An 18,830-nucleotide genomic window follows, 5' to 3' on the forward strand; every position below is an offset into this window, starting at 1 on the left:
CCGGGGAAGCGGGCGGTCAGTACGGGCTCCCGCGGCCCCGAGGCTCCGAGCGACCGCCCCCGGCCCCCGCACGGCCCCGGCCCGGCCCCTAGCCCCCGCCGTCCGCGTGCGCGCCCAGGGTCGCCTCGCCGGCCCGGGGTTCGAGCCATGCGCCTCTGAGCGGCCCGAGTGCGCCCCCGCCCCGCAACGCCCCGGCCCCCCGCCCGGCGCCACCCATGGCCGAGGCCCCCCCGCGCCGCCTCGGCCTGGGCCCCCCGCCCGGGGACGCCCCCCGCGCCGAGCTGGTGGCGCTCACGGCCGTGCAGAGCGAACAGGGCGAGGCGGGCGGGGGCGGCTCTCCGCGCCGTCTCGGCCTCCTGGGCAGCCCCCTGCCGCCGGGCGCGCCCCTCCCTGGGCCGGGCTCGGGCTCGGGCTCCGCCTGTGGCCAGCGCTCCTCCGCCGCGCACAAGCGCTACCGCCGCCTGCAGAACTGGGTCTACAACGTGCTCGAGCGGCCCCGCGGCTGGGCCTTCGTCTATCACGTCTTCATGTAAGTTGGGGACCCCGCGCCCCTTCGCGTGCCCCAGCGCTGACCCCGCGTGAGCCGGGCTCCTTGGGGACGGCCGCCCGGCGCTGGCTCCACCTCCTGCCCCCTGCCCCGCGGCAGTCCCTCAGCCGTCACTCTAGGACCAGAGCCCCCTTTTCGGTCCCCCAGCTTGACCCTAACCCCTGATCTCCCAGCGCTGACCCCTGCTGCCCTCGCGTCTGACCTCTTCTGCCTCTTCTCCTTACTTCCATCCTGGTCGCAGAGCCCCGCCGCTCTGTCCCAGCTACTCTCGGCATTCAGCTTCTTGCCCTCCTTCTCTGCTCCACCAAGTCCGAAGCCACTAAAGTGAGGCTCTCCTTTTCTTCACCTCTCCCGCACTGTGTCCTAGACACAGAAGACCCTGGCCCCCACATCTTCCTGCCATCTCCTCTCAGATTCAGTAGCTGTGTCGTGCTCCCACCTCGTCCCCTTGGAGATTTCCCTCTTCAGAAACAGGCTGTCCCCAGCTCAGGGCTGGCCTCTGATTGTAGGTGTCTGGGGTCCCTATGGCCCTGACAGGCCTGTGTGCTGTTTCCAACTTTATCTGTGTCTTCATTAGCCTTGCCCTGCACCCTCAACTTCGAAGCAGGGAGGCAGCAGGCTGCCCTGGCTGCCCTGCCCCGTCTTGTCCTGCCTTGCCCTGCAGGCTGGGCCCAGCTCTCCTGCCTTGCTGGCCGCTGTACTAGGCCTGGCTCTGGGCATGGGGAAAAAGAAAGAAGAGAGGGGTATGTTTGGAAACAATGACGCTGTGGGGCCCCTCCTTCCCTCAGCAGGCTCCTACAACTTTCAAAACACTGACCCCTCTTGGATGTAAAGAGTGAATTTTGGCAGCTCAGAAGGCGGTCTTGGGGGACGGCCTGGCCCAGCCAGGAACATGAGAGGCCCAGGCCATATCGGTTAATGGGCTGGGCCTGGTGCTGGGATGCTTAGGAGTGCCCGGGAGGGACAGTATGCTGCTCTTAAGCATACTGCCAGTCTTAGGGTCTCCTGGGCGGCCCACTTTGTCCACCTGCTGGTCACTTTACAATCTGTCTGTCTGTCCCTCTGCTAGACTTGAGTTTCTCCGTGTGTGTGTGTGTGTGTGTGTGTGTGTGTGTGTGTGTGTTAGCCTGTCTGTTCATCTCTCCACCTGTCTGTCCCACAGCCTTTCTGTTGGTCTGTTTCCATGCTATGTGGGCCTGTCCAGTTATTTATTTGATGCCTGTGTGTCTGTCATCTGTCTGTCTACCTGTCCACCTGCCTGTCCACCCTTCTACCTGGCTTTTCTCACCTGTGTTTAGCCTGTCTTTCTGCTTGCTCCGCTGGTGTGTACTCACCTGCCTCTGCCCCATGGGAATAGGGGCCACAGAACCTCAGGAGGCGGGGAAGGTGGCACAAAGAAGAACAGAGAAAGGGAACTTTCTATTGATCATAAGCATGTAGAGGTGGCAACCATGACTCGTGCAGAGACCCCTCAGATTAAGATTCTGCAGAATGTAAGGTCAGGCTTTGGGTCCAGGTCAGTGATCAGGAGCAGCCCACATCTCAGTGCGTCCCAATAAGACCTGGATGAACATCTGTCGGATGTAGAGGACCAGTGGAGTGGTACCGTTCAGTGCTGGTGGGCTAGGGTTCCGGTGCCCATTGAAAGTGAATGCACCAGACTTAAGGTAGAGCTTCCTGAGAGAGCCCTGGGTGCCCCCATCTAAAGAAGAAGAAAAAAGAAGCACTCTGTGTGTGTGTGTGTGTGTGTGTGTGTGTGTGTGTGTGTGTGTGTAAAGCAGTTGCATGGCGGGCCCCTCATGTGCCCGTGAAGGCTAAGACACAGGACACAGCTGTGCCTTCCAAAGTTTCCTTCCTGAGGTGACTTTTCCAAGGCAGATCTGGGCTTGGAGACGTCAGTTGGCTCCAAGCTGGGTTCCTCAGCCTGCAGGCCTGGCCTCTTAGTCCCCAGGACAGTCATTGGAGATGAGGGCAACCTAACCCAGACCAGCCACTACCATGGCTCCTTTGGAGGGGCCTCCCCTTCCTCCCAGGAGCTAAATCTGACGACACCTTTGCCCCACATCCGGCCCTTTCCGGATGCCAGGAATGCCCTGGCTAGAGGCACCTATGTCCTGAGCACTTGTCTCTAGGAGCTCAGTGAGAAGGCATTCCTTGGAGCTCCAGGGGAAGACACATGGTGTGACAGTGTCTGGATGTTTAGGGATCTCGGAGAACTGGCCATGGACCTGGGAGGTCAGGGAGACGGAGATGCCAGGAGCCTGTTGAGTGCCGTGTGACACCGTTAGCTTTAGAGTCTCTCTGAGCTTTAGATATGTAGGTCATCAGAGCGAGTAGAGACCCCACCCCCCCAGTTTGGGCTGTCTTCATGGATGGGTTGATGGGTGGGAAAGAGCCGGGCAAACAGCTAGGGGCTGTCTGAGCGGGAGGAGTGGGTGTTAGTGGCGGGGGTCGGAAGGAGCCTACACAGAAGCATCTCCTGTCTCCGGGGGTTCCAGACATGGAGTTTCTCAGCCTCTAACTGTAGGGTCTTGCGTGTTCTTGTCAAGAATTTCTTGTAGTTGTACTTCTAGCTTAACTCCCACACTCTCCAAGTTGGGTGTGTGTGTGTGTGTGTGTGTGTGTGTGTGTGTGTGTGTGTGTGTGTGTATGTGTGTTTCCACGCATAGCATCAGTTAGGGCCTGTTGTCACAGACCCGGGCCAGCATGGGGGGGGTTCCCACAGAAGAGCCTCGGAGAGAGGACTTGGAGAGAGGGAGGAGGGGGCTAAGACACCTCCCTCACACCAGCCAGCTAGCCCACCAGGACCAGCACCACCCCTGGCATCTAGGAGTGTAATCGGCTTCTCCTGTCCTCAACTGTGCCCCCAGGGAATGAACATTGCCTGTCCTGTTTTCTCCTTGTAAAGACCAGAATGAAGGGTCACTGGACCCTTCTCAGTTCTTTCTGTCTCGAGGCCCTTCAATCTGCCACTTTGCCTTTCGCCCTGTGCCCTGGCCACTGGTGTGTATCCCCACCCTCCCCAGGCCCTGTCCTCATTGCTGAGTCCCTAGGGGCAGACTCCCTCCTTGTGGTACCCTCTCCGATCACACTAGCACCTTCGGAGACCCAGACCTGGAAGGGTCTACGACAGAGCGAGCGCCCCTTCCCCCAACCGCACTGTGCTTCCCCGGCCACGGGGAAATTCTCACCACTCAACAATCCTTGCTCCCAGCCCCCAGCAAACTTCTCTAAGTGAAGGTTTAAGACTCTGTAAACATCCTCCCTCAGCCTTGTCCCTGGGGTCAGAAACTGTGGGAATGGGGAGGGGAGGAGGTGGCCACAGCTTCTGGGGCCTGTTCACTCCTAGCCCTGGAGTCCCCCACCCCAGCCTCCTACCCCAAGCCTGTGAGACACAACATGGCCTAGACTGGATGTCATCCCCACACAGGACACCCAGGCCAGGTCAGTTCTCACGTTCTGACTGCCCCATTCTGCCTCTGAGAAAACCACGGCTCTGGAGACCAAAATCACGTGGCAAATTGGTAGCAGATGCAGAGGGCCAGACTTTTAAGTCCACACTCCCTGTCCAGAACCATTCCCTCTGCTCTCTGAGGCCACCTGACGGGGCCCTTGGAGTTGGAACTGAGATTTCTGACTTCGTGTAGAAGCACACCCTTCCCAGCCTGGTGAGGTGGGTCCTGTTATTCTCCCCAGTTGACAGATGAGGAATGTGAAACCCAGGAAAGGCCATGTCATTCACAAGGAGCAGCCTCAACCCAGAACTGTCATCCCTCGACCTCGGCTGGACCAGGCCCCAGACCCCTCCAGAGCAGCGCTTTGTGTCCCTAGCATCCTGCACACCTGCAGCCAGGGGGCAGTGATAAGATTTTTATAGACTCAAGTGGAAAGGTCTCAGCTGCTCCCAGGGCAGTCAAGCTCACCACAGCCCACAGACGGCACAGATGCACATGCAGCCTCATCCAGAAGGAACTAATGCCCCACCTTCACACTGGCTTCAGAGACGGACATCCGGACCGGGACAGACCAGGGGTGACTCCCTTCATGCAGTTTCTGCCTTTCCTTTCCTAGGGCTTCAGATTACCCCCTGGTCAGCCTGGGGACTATGTGACTCAGTGGGGCTGGCTTGGGCTCCTCCCATAGGGCCCCCTTTGCCCAACCCTGCATTGTGTGGCTGTGTATATACCCAGGCATAGAACGGGACACACTCCCATCCAAGGTCACACTTAGCCTCCCAGACAGCACTGCAGAAACCTGATGCTCCAACACCTTCACGCCGTGACTGGGACTGACTTGGAGTGTGTGATCCGTGGCACACACTGTTTTTCCTTTGTGAGGAGTGGGAGAGTGACCATCTTGAATGGCTTCTCCCTTTGGCTTCCCCTGGCACCTGCTGCTCCCCACGCCTTCTGGAGTTCTTCCTCTGGGTTAGGTCACTGTCTGTCTGTCTCCCTCCAGTTCCCAGCACATTTCTTCTTCCCATTGACGGGGCCCTGCTGGATGTGAGGGCAAGCCCTGCTGCTAAAGAAGCCCATGGCCACACGATGTTGGAGCCAGGCGTACTTGAGGAGACGATTATTCTTTGGCTGGTGGCAGCACTTTGAGTGGGTGATTAATTTAAAGTTCTCTGAGCTATCAGAGTTACTGAAGTGGTCCAGGAGCAGGAGGAGAAGGCTCTGGGGCCTGCCCCAAAGGAGCCCTGTGGGAAACTTTCCCCATTCCGGTTCTCCCCAGTGCTAGACCTGGACAGCCCTGCTGTGGAGATGGAGGGTTGGAGGGGAATGGGGGGCTTTTCGCGCCCCCAGAGCTAGCCCCACAGGGACATGAGAGTGTGGGCTCAGTCTGGCAGATGGGCTCTGTTTCTGCGGCTGCCCTTAGCTGTTCTGAAAGTTGCTTAGTCTCTGAGCCTCCTCCGGCTCTCCAGTCTGAGCAGTGGGAATCACAGCCGCCTCCTGGGTGGCCAGAGCTGAAGAGGGAGAGCAGCCAGTGCCGCACCAGGCACGAGTTCTCCGTCGTTGTTGTCATTGTCGTCGTCGTCCTTGTGTGTATGATGTCCTTACTGTCATCATTCTGTGCCTCCGATGGGAGGTCTGACCGAGGTCCTGGGCTCAGCAGGAGTGTGTGTACTGAGGAGGTAGTATGGGTGGTATTGCCTACATCACTCGTGTGTCTGCTGGGAGCCTGAGACTATGTCTTTGTGGCTTTCTGTGGAGCACCCTCCAGGCCCATTTGAGTCTTTTTTTTTTTTTTATTCTAGGATGAATCTCCTTATGTAGCCCAGGCTAGCCTCAAAATCCTAGGCTCATGTTCTCCTGCCTCAGGTGGAGTCAGTGCCTCTCCCTCCCAGCTTCTTCCTTGCATCATTCAGGCCTCACAGCCACTGGATCAGGGGACAGTCATCCTCACTTCACACTGAGTAGGGGACGTCACCCAGCTAGTGACTGGAGCCACTAGCCTGAGTCTCTGGACTGCTTATGGATTTTGTTTCTTCCTTTGTGTCATGAATGACATCAGCCAGCACGGTGCTTTGCCAGGCTTGGGGAACCAGAGCCTTGCCTGCGGGGAAGCTGCTTGTCTTTAAGAACACTGGTCTCTAAGCCTCCTGGGGCCCGGGGTTCTGGCTCGCTCTCTCTCTCTCTCTCTCTCTCTCTCTCTCTCTCTCTCTCTCTCTCTCTCTTTCTCTCTCTCTGTGTGTGTGTGTGTGTGTGTGTGTGTGTGTGTGTGTGTGTGTGTGTGTTGTCTCTGCCCCAAGGTGCCATTGTGCAGTCAAGGTTTGGGCGTCATGGTTCATATCTCTCCCTCCCCACCCCCAGCTAACTGACAGAGAGGTGCCCAGTAGCAGTGGTCTCTGGAACAAACCCAGGGACCCATCATGGGATGCCCATCCCCCTCCCCCTCTAATCCTCAGCCTTGTGTCCTCTTCTGCCAGATGGGCCTAGCAGGAAAGAGGACCCACTTAGTCAGGATTGCAGACACAGAGCTATGCTCATGGAGAGGTGCTGCTGACTTAAGAGCTGGGATGTGAGAGGGGCATCTCATAATATCTTCTGCTGGGGCCCCTCAGAAGACAGGGGATCGTTTAGAGGGGTACCCAGGAGGTTGCCAATCCCCTGGAGGCTCTGTGGGGATGGGAAGAAGGTGTAGTCTGACCTATGGAACCCCCCAAGACTCTGGGCAGACTGGGCAACTCTGTCCCCAAGGTAGGATCTGTGTGCCCTGGAGCTTGGCACCTGGGGGTGAAGAGCAGGGGGGTGTGCAGCCCCAGGCAGCAGACTCATTGGGCTAAGAATCCGTGGGCTGTGCCTGAGGGAGGCAGGCAAAGAGAGCAGAGAGCACGGTTATTCTTCTCTCTTCTTCTGTGGAGAATTGGGAACGGATGGTGGTCTGGGGTCTCTGGCCTGGGAGCTGGAGGGAAATCCTCTGACTCCTCAGACCTCTGGTCCAGCTTGTGGTACAGGAGCAAGCTTGCTGGAGATGATAGAACTTGGTTCTCACAGAAACCAAAGGGAGAGAAGTCAGATAACAAGGAGGACTGCCAGATGAGAGTCTGTGGGATACACTTTCCAAAATGTGGGAAACCCTGTCTAGCAGCGCCAAACATGATTTATTCTAATCATCCTCATCGGGCAAAGGGACAGCACCCCTCCACAGCATGGAGGACAGATGGTAGATACCTGCTTCCTGTGAGTCCAGTTTTGGAAAGGAAATAAGATCAGGACCGGAAGGCTCTGGAGCAAGGGAGAGGGTCTCTACTGCTCTCTCATCCTTCCCTCCTTGCAGCCCCTCCCTGGAGTGTCCGGGTCTCTGCCTTTGGGTTTATTTTTTGCTGGGCTTGGCTGTCTCTGGGAGTTGGGGAGGGGGGGCGGAGAGAGAAGAAGGGCAAGAAGGAACGGCTTTGTCAGCACAACCCAGGTGCTGCTCCTCTGGCCCATCTGGGCCCAACCGCCACCCTCTGCAGGAGGGACAGCCCCCACCCAGGTGCAGTCTGGAGCCCCAGGGAGCATCCTCCTTTGGTGGGGCGGGCAGGGCATGCAGAGCTTCTCTGTGTAGTCTATCCTGGCCACAGAGCATCAGAGCCGAGACCTCAGAGCTCCAGAGGCCCCGAACCTTGGGCAGACACATAGATAGCTTCATTTCACAGATGAGGAACCGGAGTCAGGAGACGGGACCTGATGGCCCAGGCAGGACACAGCTCAACAGATATTGTCGTGGTGTGTGCCATATATCCCCAGGGAATGGAGCAGCCCCTGAGTACACATTCACTCGTCTCTTCTGCCAGCCTGTTTGAAGGCCACTTAGCAGGAGAGGTGGGATGGGGAGGAAAGGGGGACCCTTGGTCCAGCAGAAGGAGGAGGGAGGGTGCATAACCTGGGAATGGAGTGAGGCTGAGTGAACACATCAGCAGCTCCTTCAGGCTCTCTTTTATTTTTGGGGTGTGTGTGTGTGTGTACAAGTACATACAGGGTCTTTGTAACTGGCCTAGGCCGACCCAACTCTCCAGCTCCTCCTCCATCCTTGTCTCAAGTGCTGGGATCACCACATCTGGCACTGTTTTTTTGTAGTGGGGCTAGAATGGCTAACAAGTGGTAGACGCAGCATTTGAACCCAGGACAAGACTCCGGGAACCATGTGCTTAGCTGTCTGCTGTTCTCTACCTTAGCAAGGGTGTGAGTTTAGGGGCCCCGTTATCCACTTCCTGTCCACCCAGGATGCAGGATACTGAACTCAGGACCTTGTGCTGTGGAGCAAGCACTCTGCCACTAGTATCCCGTCCCACCCCCCACCCCCACTCCTTGAGGTGGGGAGGGGCAGGGATGGCTCATGCCTCGTGCCCCTTCCCTCTGCCCCCTCTTCCTGTCCTTGAACTCTGGACTTTTGTCTTGGGCCCTTTCCTCTCCGTTTCATGGTGGGTTCAGAATCCTGCTACATGTTACCTTTTTGAGGACGGTTTCGCCTTCAGGGTTTTAGCCCTTAGCTCCCAGATAGTACCCAGACAGTGAACACCTCAAAAAACGGTCTTCCTTCCTGGATCCAGTGGCTTTCACACCTCCAAACCCCCAGGAAGTTCTTCCCAGAGACACCCTTTGTGCCTTCTCTTGGAAATGACCCACGATGTGCTGTTAGGTGCTCCTTGTACTTTTCCTTGGGCTGGTCACTTACTCCTCTCTCACATCCACTGCTGTGTTGCTGACTCCTATTCATCCTTCAAAGCCCAGTTTGAACATCATCTCTTCTTGGAAACACTCTCTGCCCACTCTACTTCAGATCTACTGGAGACCCTACAGTGTCCCCGGAGTTTAACTTCCGGCCCCATGCATTCTTGCTTGGTTCTTCCTCGATGGGCTGTAGGCCTGGGTAGGGAGGGGTGAGCATAGTGTGTGGCTCACATTTGGGAATGAGTTACTGTCCATGCATGAGAGAACAATGGCGGCCAGGTTTTAAAGAGGAGAGGGGTTTTGCCCACTAGAGAGAAGTGGAGAACGGACCTCTTGGCCCTCCAAGGGCTAGAAGCTCGCTCCAGCCGTTATCCTGAGTGCAGGGCTCCGACAGACAGGAATAGCTACGATGAAGTTTTGAGGCAGGCTTTCTGGGTCCCTTTGCCACAGGTTCTGCAGGGCCCTTGGTCACTGAGCTATGAAGGGGCCCCTATCCTTTGGTCCGCGGGGAGCTGTAGGCAGGGCAGATGGGGGAAGGGCCCTGAGATGCTACCTGCACCACTGCTCTGCAGACACAAGGCTTCCAGTCCCTGTGGCCAGCACAGCTGTTATCCCCATTCTGCTGCCAGAACGTGGAGGCACACCAAGTCATGCAGCTTGTCTGTGGGCAGAGCCAGAATTCAAACCCATCTATGTGACCCTCAGATGTATAGGCAGACCCCAGGGTGGTTTTCAGTGGCCAAGGGAAAAACTGAGCACAATAAGGACAGCGTGGTGATTTTTTCATTAAGCTAAATGCAGCCCATTTCAAAGACTGCCGTAGTCTGAGGTTATGTGCTTTCTTCTGTGAGGTGGTAGGGCGGGGATTTTAAAAATTGTCCTTACTGGACAAAATAAAAAGTTGACAGCCTTACACAGTCCCTAAAGTGTTTTTGGAAATTTGACCAAAACATGAAATCCCCAAGAGCTGGGGTCCTGTCCTGGCTCCCGGGCAATGGAGGCCAGAAGAACTGGAAGAGACCTGGCAGCTGGAAGGATTAGGGAACAGAGGAGCCCCAGGTCCTGCCCTCAGGCACTGCCCCGGACTGTTTCCCAAGAGTGGCCTGAGGGGTTGGGCCTTAAACACTGGACCAGTAGCTTCCAGGCTGCAATTGGCTTCTGCTTCTGCGTCCTGTGTAACAGCAACCAGGTCCAACTTTACCGAGGTACTAGCCTCTTTCCACCCCAGGACTGCAGTCTCCTGCCCATCCATCAGGGCAGTCTGCTGATTGAAGTTTGGTGAATGAAGTGTTCTGAAGAACAGGGCAGTATGATGATTTTCTTTTTTTCTTTATTTTTACATCTATCTATCTATCTATCTATCTATCTATCTATCTATCTATCTATCTATCTATTTTTGGTTTTCCCAGACAGAGTTTCTCTGTGTAGCCCTAGTTGTCCTGGAACTCACTTTGTAGACCAGGCTAACCTCAAATTCACAGAGACCCACCTGCCTCTGCCTCTCGAGTGCTGGGATTAAAGGCGTGAGCCACCACCGCCTGGCTGGTTTCCTCTTTTTTGTCTTCCCATCACAGGCTCCCAATTCCCTGGAGCCTTGAAGCCCTCATCTGTCTCTTGCTGACTCTAGTTTGAGCCTTGAGAAACTGCCATGGAGGAGCAGATTGGCCCTGGAAGAACAGGTTAGCCATGCTGGCAGTTCCTTTCTTGGGGAACCCTGGACCACTGCTCAGAGATGCACCAGGCTGAGGTCCTCAGTGCCCATATTTAGTAACAAGGTCTTTGCCTGGTGTCTAACAGGAATTGTGTTAACTGGTTTCCACATAGTCCTTCATGAGTCCCCACCAAGATCCCTATAAGGTAGCCATGTCACTGTGGCCATTGTTTAGAAAGGGAAGCTGCAGCTTGCGGGTTAAGGACGAGCCCTTGTCATGACAAGAGGAAGTGGCAGGAAGGGGTGAGTGTCTGGAGGATGAGAATGTCCTAGGTTCACACCAGACAGAGTGTCCAGAGAGTCTAAGTGTGCAGAAACCCTGTGCTGTGTCTGGGTAGGAACCCTGTGCATGGCTGCTGCAGGTCAGGCTTGCCGTGGGAAGGCAAGAGACCCACGCCTGCTGGGCGGCAACCAGCAGCACCTCCCTTCCTGGGGCTCCTCCCCCTGCCCCAGCTCTCAGTAACAGTAAAGATAATAATAGCGAGTGTTTATTGAGTGCTTACCGAAGGCCAGACAGATGTTGCTCTGAGAACTTGCCCCTCAACAGCCCTGTGATTCGAGCCCTGCCAGTGGGCCCATTTTCCAGGTGAGGGCTGAGGCCCAAAGACGTTAGCAGGGCCAGGACCCGAACCCTGAGGTCCAGCTTTGGAGGTTATGGCCTCGTGAACCTTCCTCATCCTCACAGTACCTCTTTCTCCAGGAGACTGTCCTAAATAGAACTTCAGCCATCAAGTTCAAGATCCTGCTCCCACCCGCCTCTGCAGGGGACTCATTCCTTCCCCCTTTGTTCCCCTGCTTTCATTGAAAAAGAGCCACTGGCAGTTTCTGGGACATGGTCCCTAAGCTGTAAGCTGAGGATAGAGCAGTGAATCGGGACCCACACCCTATTTCCTGAGGGACATGGATGGGCCTCTGCACTGGGTGATAAGTGCCACTGTTCCTAGGTGCTGCAGATCCTGTGGGATCCCAGCATAGAGTGGTCCAGGGTAGCCCCAAACCAAGCCTTGGCAGGGAAACCCTCCTGGAGGAGGCAGCTCACACGGCAACAGAAAAGGCCGATGACGACAGGAGCCAGGCAGAGGGTCTGATACAGGCCAGGGTCCAGAGGTGAGACCAGTGTGACTTTCGCCTAAGAGAGCAGAACATCACACCACAGGGCACTTAGCATGGTGTCCAGAGAAGAGGCTGGGACTTAAACTGTGCCTGGTTTGGTGGGGACAGTCCTGGCTGGGCAGCAGCTCCCTGGGGAAGAAGATGGAAGGGGCTGAGTGTGGGTGTAGGTGTGACAGGCAAAATTCTGTTAGAGATGCCTTTCTGGGACCGACCAGGACCCCAGTGGTGGAAGGACTCCGAAAGGGACCCCAGGAGGCCATCCCAATTGGCCTGTTCTTCCTCTGCTCGCCCCAAGACCCATATCCCAGAGCACCCTTCCGAAGCTGCCAATAACTCTGTCTTGGGCCTGGCTGTCCCAGCCTGGCCTGCAGCCCTGGGAACTTTGCCTGTAGGGAAAGCTCCAGGCATGTATGCAAACCCTGCCCTGGGAGAGGCCGCAGAGCTGGGGGTGTGCTCGAAGCAGGAAGAGTGAGAGCGGGTCCAAAGACTGCTTGGAAAGAGCCAAAGGGTTTAGGATTGAGGTCTGTGGGTATCCCCAGAGGAGTGGTCTAGAACAGTCCCGTGAGCACATGCAAGGATTGACTGAGCCAAGTGTGGCATAGTCTGGAGGAAGAGTCAGGGCCTATCTCCTCTTCCTCCTCCGGCCCTATCACTTAACAGGGCAGTGTCTGCCCCCTACAGTACCCCACTCTGCCATTCTGCTACTAAAGAAACCAGGGCTCCAAACTGGACAAAGACTAAACTGAAATCAGCAGTTGGGCTCAGACCAGAACTGAGGCTCAACGTGAGTTTCAGTTATCCCTGGCAGTGGTAAGCCAGGACGACAGCCTTCCTCCAAAGCCTCCCCACCCTCTGAGTTCCCATTGTGTTGGAAAGGAGGTCCCTCTCCCACGTGGACCCACCGAGCGCTTTGTGGTCAGCACCTAGCCTATTGTGGGCTTTAATTATTGTGTGTTCAACTAATCTCCCTGAATCCTGACGACAGAAATTCTCATGGTGGTATCTTCGGGAAGGAATGTTCCTACACCATTTCATCCTAAGGCTGGGAAAGGAGTTTAGGAATGTAACTCAACGGTAGAACATTTGCGTAGCATGCACAGGGTCCTGTGTTTAAGACTTCAAAAATGAATGTGTGTGTGTGTGTGTGTGTGTGTGTGTGTGTGTGTGTGTGTGTGTGTGTGTGTGTTAGACTGAGCTGACCTGCTGACTGGAACTCACTCATCAACCCCAGCCCAGGCCTGGTGCAGCTGCTGCCCATGGGGAAAGACCTTCCCACTTGCCTGCTGCATCAATGGTCTTTGCCTTGATCTGTGTGGCTGCCAGTGCATGATCAAGAGGGCACCTGCCAGCCCTCCCCATGACGGGTTTGGCCATCTAATGCTCTCACATGACAGGCATGGGATGAAGTGTGGGCTGGGGAAAGGGATTTGCACTCTCCTAATCTGGGGGCTGCAGCCCTCCCTGTGCCTTGGCCAGGGCCGTGGGAGAGGTTTGTCTCTGCTCTATACCCAGTGGCCCCAGCTAGATGCTGGCACACACCCAGGTTTCTGCTCAAGGCCCTCCCTGCCCTTCTCATGATCCCCACCCTTTCAATCTTTGAGCAGAGTAGGTCTTGGTGGGGGAAGGCTGGAGTACTTGGGGTGGATAGAGATACAGCCTGCAGCATTTGGGGCTAGAGGAGGCCAGAAATGGCAGGGAGGTTTAGGGCTTATGTCAGGCAGATGATCCATCAGTTGGGGTGTAAAGTTGGAGTGTTTGGGGCTAATCCTGGGCCACCCCTTCCTGGAGAAATTTGGCTACAAGTCAGGGAGGCAAATGTGTGGGTTGCCCCCCCCTCGCTGGGCAGTAAACACAGCCGTCGCCTGGGAGATGGGCCCAAACATCCCGGCCCCCCACTGTTATTTATACCAGGGCTCCCTTCCTTCTCTGGAGCCTGGTCCTGGCTCTTCAATCTATCTCTGAGCTGGGCAACCAGAGTTGAAGTCCGAGTCAAGGTCCCAGGAGCAAGCTCACTCACGCCTCGCAGACACTGCTGATGGTGGCCTGGTGTTTGGGAGGGTCTCAGGTCTTACCCATCAGAAAAGGCTGGCTGGGAGGCAGGAGTGCTGGGACTGTGTGGTGAGTTTGTGCTTGCCTGTTGTTGCCTTGCTGTGGTCGCCCAGCCCTTACTTCCTCCTGCCTTCAACAGGTGAGGGGCTAGAGTAGCGCTTTTCAGCCTGTTTGAAGCGGTAGACCCGGTTCTCTAATAGGATCCTGAATGGTGCGTGCGCGCGCGCACACACACACACACACACACACACACACACACACACACACACATATATATCAGATCAGAGTGGGGCTGGTTTGGGTGAACTCCAGGGTAAAGGCCTAGTATCCTGTCCATTCTGCCGATGTAGCCCTGCATGGGGATTTGTAACCTGCATGTGCTTCTCTCCTAGGTAATCCAGGGGTGTGTGTGTGTGGGGGGGGAGATGAGGGTCTGCTGATTCCTAGTGAGTACAGGCAGAGCCTGATGAGATAGATAGGCTCAGTGGGGGAAGAGAATGGGGCTACACCATGGGCTGCCCGACCCTGCCGTATTCCAGCACAGAACTCAAAAGAATCCCGGAACTGAAATTCAAACTTGGTCGTCCAGATCATTATGAAGGCAGACGTGCCAGGAAGAACAGAACGCATTTTATTTAACAGCTTGTTAACTTGATTTAAACTTTCAAATATTTAGACTTGCCATATGTGGGTCTCTCTCCATTTGAACTCTTTCTCCGCCCTGCCAGCGTCAGAGGTATGCTCCCATCCCGTCGGCTCTCCCTCTACCCAGACCTCTCTGCAACAACTCCAAGACAACTTTCCCCAGAACCCTCAGGCTCCACAAGGTTGGCAAAGTCCCAAGTCACCAAGGTTGAAGCCCTTGGCATCCCCTTGGACCAGCCTGGTGGACAGGAAAGAACAGAACTGGGCTGCTTTAGAAAATCAGTGTCAGTGGGGTGGGACAGAGGAGCAGCTGTTGACACCGTGCAGACCAGACAGAGAAGACAGAGGGTAATGGAGGGTCCTGAGGGTGCCCAGCCGCGGCAGGCTTGAAATCCTAAGGGTCTCGAGGGGTCCTTTTTCCCAAAGTTGAACAGGGGTGCTTGGGAGTGGAGAGGGGGTTCCAAGGATGGCAGAGAGCGTAGAAGTCGCCAAGGTGGAAGTGTGGGGAGCAGATCAGGGCTGAGGGACTGACATGGGACAGGAACACTCACACTGGGTTCCAAACAGACTGGATGTGGGGCCAGGCCTGACTCCTAGGAGGTTGGGAAGAACCAGCTGGAGGGACCAGACTGAGTCCTAGTGGGTAGTGGGGGGCCAGGAGATAGACAATCTTAGTTCTGCCTCCCGAGAATGCCATCTCTCTTCTCTGTCTCCCCATCTGTCTCTCCTCCTGTCATGCCACTTGCCCTGGGTTTCTGGGTGGGAGGGAACTCACCCTCACTCCCTGCTCCCTTGACACAGGGGCTGCGGTTGTACAAGAGGCTTTCCCAGGCTCATTGGGCCTGCTCATTCATTCATTGATTCGATCACTCACTCAATAATTATTCACCGGGAACCTCCATCCCACCAAGCTTGTTCTAGGTGTTGGAGAGAGACAGCAAGCAAGATGAAGTTTTTGCATTCACAGAGCTTGCACTACAGGGAAAAGAGGACCAAAAATTCTCTAGAGTGTTCATCGCCTGTGCCTAGGCGCCAGGGAACAGGAAGTCTCTCTATTACCGCTCATACACTGAGCATCAAGGAGATGCCCATGATGCAGGCCCAGCACCACTCCTCTCTGTAGGAGGAGCCCAGGCCTTCTCATTCAGCCAGTCTTTGAGCCCCTTACCAGATTTCCTTTCCTGGTTTCGGGCTCTCCAAGGAGGCTCTGAGACCTTGGTCAGAGCACCCTTAGTCACGGTGAGAAGAAGAGGGGTACCTAGGACTTAGTACTACCACATCATTGTCAACACAGGTAATAGTTGCTACCTAGAGGTTTCTCTGTGAGCCAGCCTCCTTTATCTGTTCCGCGCACGCTGCTTCTTTTCTCTCCATTTTCCAGATGAGGAAATCGAGTCTTGGCAAGGTGAAATGACTTGCTTGAGGTCACACGTGAAACTCCCTGACACTAGGAGCCTTTAAGGACGGTGCTATGAGGTGCTGCCTGGCACCTGCTGCTCGGGCTGGGCACTCAGCCTGTGAGTGGAAACCTAGCCCGAGCGCGCTCTCCCCTTTCCCCTCTTCGTCCTCGCAGGGGCTGGCATTGTCCCGAGCCTGAGCACTGGGTCCTGCGACCCTGGCCAGAGCCGCACCGGGAGGGCTGCATCAGGCCAAGACTCCGCTGGGTCGCTGCCCTCTGGCCTTCATCGGTGGGCATTTGGTGGCGGGTCGGGGTGTCGAATGCTCTCTCACCGCCCCCCGGCCTCGGTGACGCGGCAGCACCTTCACACTTTCCGCTTGGCCCGCTGCTCGCCTTTCAGGCCGCCGCGTTTTCAATTGTTAATTTGGAAACGGAAAATAAGCCGGCCGGGCGGGGAGGCGGCGGGGAGGTAACCGGAGCCGCAGCGTGCCTGGAGCTTGCAGTGCCAAAGCCCCGCCCCCACAAGCCCCGCCCACCAAGAGCCCCGCCCCTTCCACAATGTCTCCTCCCGGGCCAAGATCTGGGGTCCGGTGGCTCGCACCCTAGAGCAGGTGGAGTTCCCTGTGGCAGAAAGCTCTCCTGGGCCAAAGGCTGAGCCAGGGAGGGGTCCCCAGGAGCTTCCCCCAAGCACATCTTCCTCTCCCGAGGAGCCCCGCCTAGTGTCAGCCTCCTGTGTCCCCAGGTGAACCTGAGCCTTGCTCAGGCTTCATCCCAGGAGACCCCGACCTCCAGGCTGCAGCATCTGGGATCATTGATCCCGTTGGACAGAGAGAAAAACTGAGTCCTAGAGAGGGACAGATCACGTGCTTTAGGCCCATCAGCCAACACAGAGCTGAATTCAAGCTTGTTCTGGCGGTGATCCTGGCAGGGTCTATCTATCCGCAGAGGACAGGGCATCGGCACCAGGGACCAACAGTTGTCCCTTTCCTCCTTAATTTGCACAGCCTTGTGGCTAATGAAGTTCAGCTCTGGTACTCCTTGATGGCATTCTTCAGTAATGGGAGAGTTCTGAAGGTCCCATCTAGCTTCTGCAAGCAAATAAAATGTAAAAGACCCTCTTCTAGGTGACCCCAGAGCGCTCACTGACTTCCTAGAGAACAAGAAACAGGCAGCTTCAGAAGCTGACAGAGCCTCGCTTCCTGTCCCGGAAGCCAGAGTAGCCAGCTGGACCAGCCACAAATAAGGCCCTTGATACCTTCCCTCCTGCAGAGGAGTATGCAAGTACTCTTGGCCGATGGGTTAGCCGAGTTACCTAGGTTCCCGGCGCTGCTTATGCCCTCTGGTGCCCTCAGTCCTGACACTTCTCAGAGCAGTGAGAGTCTTGCCTTTTAGAGGACTTTTGTCTGCTGGAATAGTAGGCTGGGTAGCCCTCCGTTACCAAGAAGCTGAAGAAACCGAGACAGTGTCTGCAGATACCCTCTACCTTAAGACTCTCCCAACCCTCCTTCACCTCAGCTATGGAACAGCCCACCCCCACACCCTGCTCTCAGCCTGAGCTCACAGGGCTTATTAGCTTCCTTCAGGCTGGTTCTGGCCTTGGGGTTCCTAGGGGGGCACTCAGCTGCCCCGGGTGTGGCCTGTGAGTTTGCATGTTGCTTTGCTTATTCATACCCACAAACTTCGGTCTGGGTGGGGTCCTCAATGGCTGAGTCTGCAGAACTCCCAGGCTGGGCTCTGTCTTGGCACCTGAGCTCCCCAGGGGGCCCTGCCCTCCCCACAGCTCCTGTTCCACCCTGTCAGCTCTTGCCAGTGCACTCTCAGCTTTGGGAGTACTGAGAACTAAGTGGCTGGGACTAAAATCCCCCCTCCCCGTCAGCACAGACCTGCTGACTCGGAGAATAGAAGCTTCCTTAGAGGTGACCCTGACCCCTGTTCGACTCAAGTAGCTAGGGAACTGGGAAACCCTCAAACAGAGTGTCACCTGGGTCACGTGCTGCAGGAAGGGCCAGGACGGGTTCTGTCCTCGACCCTTGGTTTTGGGAAGGGTGGGTGGGGGTAGGGCAAGGGCTGAGTCTTACCTCTGCTGACACACAAAAAAAGTTACCCTCAGGGCTGGGAAATTCAGGGCCAGGCCCAGGACTGTGTCTGATCTACTGTAGGAGCTCAGGTAGGCAGACCTCCTTCTGGGACTCAGTTTCCCCAACTAGAAATGAGAGGATTGGTAGCTTTCTAAGGGATCTTCAGTGCCAAAATTTAGCCCAGATCCAATCACATCTTGCCATCTCAACTGCTCCTTGAACAAATCACGGGAGGCTCCTGTTGGGATTGTACCATTAGCCTCCCAGCCCAGGTGGGGCCAGTGTTCACTGCTTCTCTCGGTGTGTCCTCAGTTCCCTGGTTCATGCTGCTCCTGCTCACACTTCTGTGTCTCCTGGGAGTGAGGAACCATATCTTCAGCTACCCAGAGGCTGATATCTGCTTCCACCTCCCACCCTCCCTTGCTTCTCCCTCTCCTTCCCTGATGGCCTGGAACACACCCTGCAGGCTCAGGCCTTTTGCATTGGCTTTACCCTCTGCTCAGATGCCTGCATGGCTCCCTACTTCCTCCACTGTGCCCAAACACCACCTTCCCAAGGCTGCTTTCCCGGCCCACTCTCTGTACAATAGCTTCCTCATTCCCACACTGGGGCTCTGTGTCCCTTAATTTTTTTCTCCACCATCATCTGATGACTTGAACCTTTAGATGTTTATTATCTCCTACCAAGAACGTAAGCTTGCTAAAGGCAGGGCTTGTGTGACTGTGCTTGGCTCATGAAGAGTCTTCAGTAAATGATTTCTGAGTGAATAGTAAATGGTTACTGAATGAATGAATGAATAAATGAATGAGAGTGAATGAATGAATAAATACTTTGTGGTTCTGGGCTGCGTCATTTCCCCACAATTCCTCCAGCTTCAGGGGGTGTTGAGATGTGGAGTCAGGAGGGGCCAGTGTGCTGGAGAGGAGGGGCATGCCTTTCTTTTCTCAGGGAACTCACCCAGCATCTCTTTGAGTCAGACACGGTACGTGCATGATAAAGAGGATGGACCTCTGGGGCTGTGGTGGCGGCTATTTCAACAGAGGTTTTCACTCCACCATGGAAGGTCACAAAGAGATGGGAGTGGGGGAATCTCAGGAGTATGAGGTGTCGTCCACCCAACCAGCCAGGTTAG

At 55.8% G+C, this 18,830-nt stretch overlaps 1 protein-coding gene across 1 annotated transcript in view; it reads left to right on the top strand.

Annotated features, from left to right (window-relative positions):
* Positions 1 to 215: 215 nt before the first annotated feature.
* The window catches only part of Kcnq4 (potassium voltage-gated channel subfamily Q member 4), a 50,849-nt gene continuing 32,234 nt past the window's right edge, over positions 216 to 18,830 (top strand). Inside the window, exon 1 of the mRNA XM_052717838.1 lies at positions 216 to 529. Coding sequence (XP_052573798.1) covers positions 216 to 529 — 314 coding nt within the window. The remainder of the gene's footprint in view (positions 530 to 18,830) is intronic.

This window comes from Peromyscus californicus, unplaced genomic scaffold, assembly GCF_007827085.1.
Source record: "Peromyscus californicus insignis strain IS unplaced genomic scaffold, ASM782708v3 Scaffold_5__1_contigs__length_169319896, whole genome shotgun sequence".
Taxonomy (NCBI): domain Eukaryota; kingdom Metazoa; phylum Chordata; class Mammalia; order Rodentia; family Cricetidae; genus Peromyscus; species Peromyscus californicus.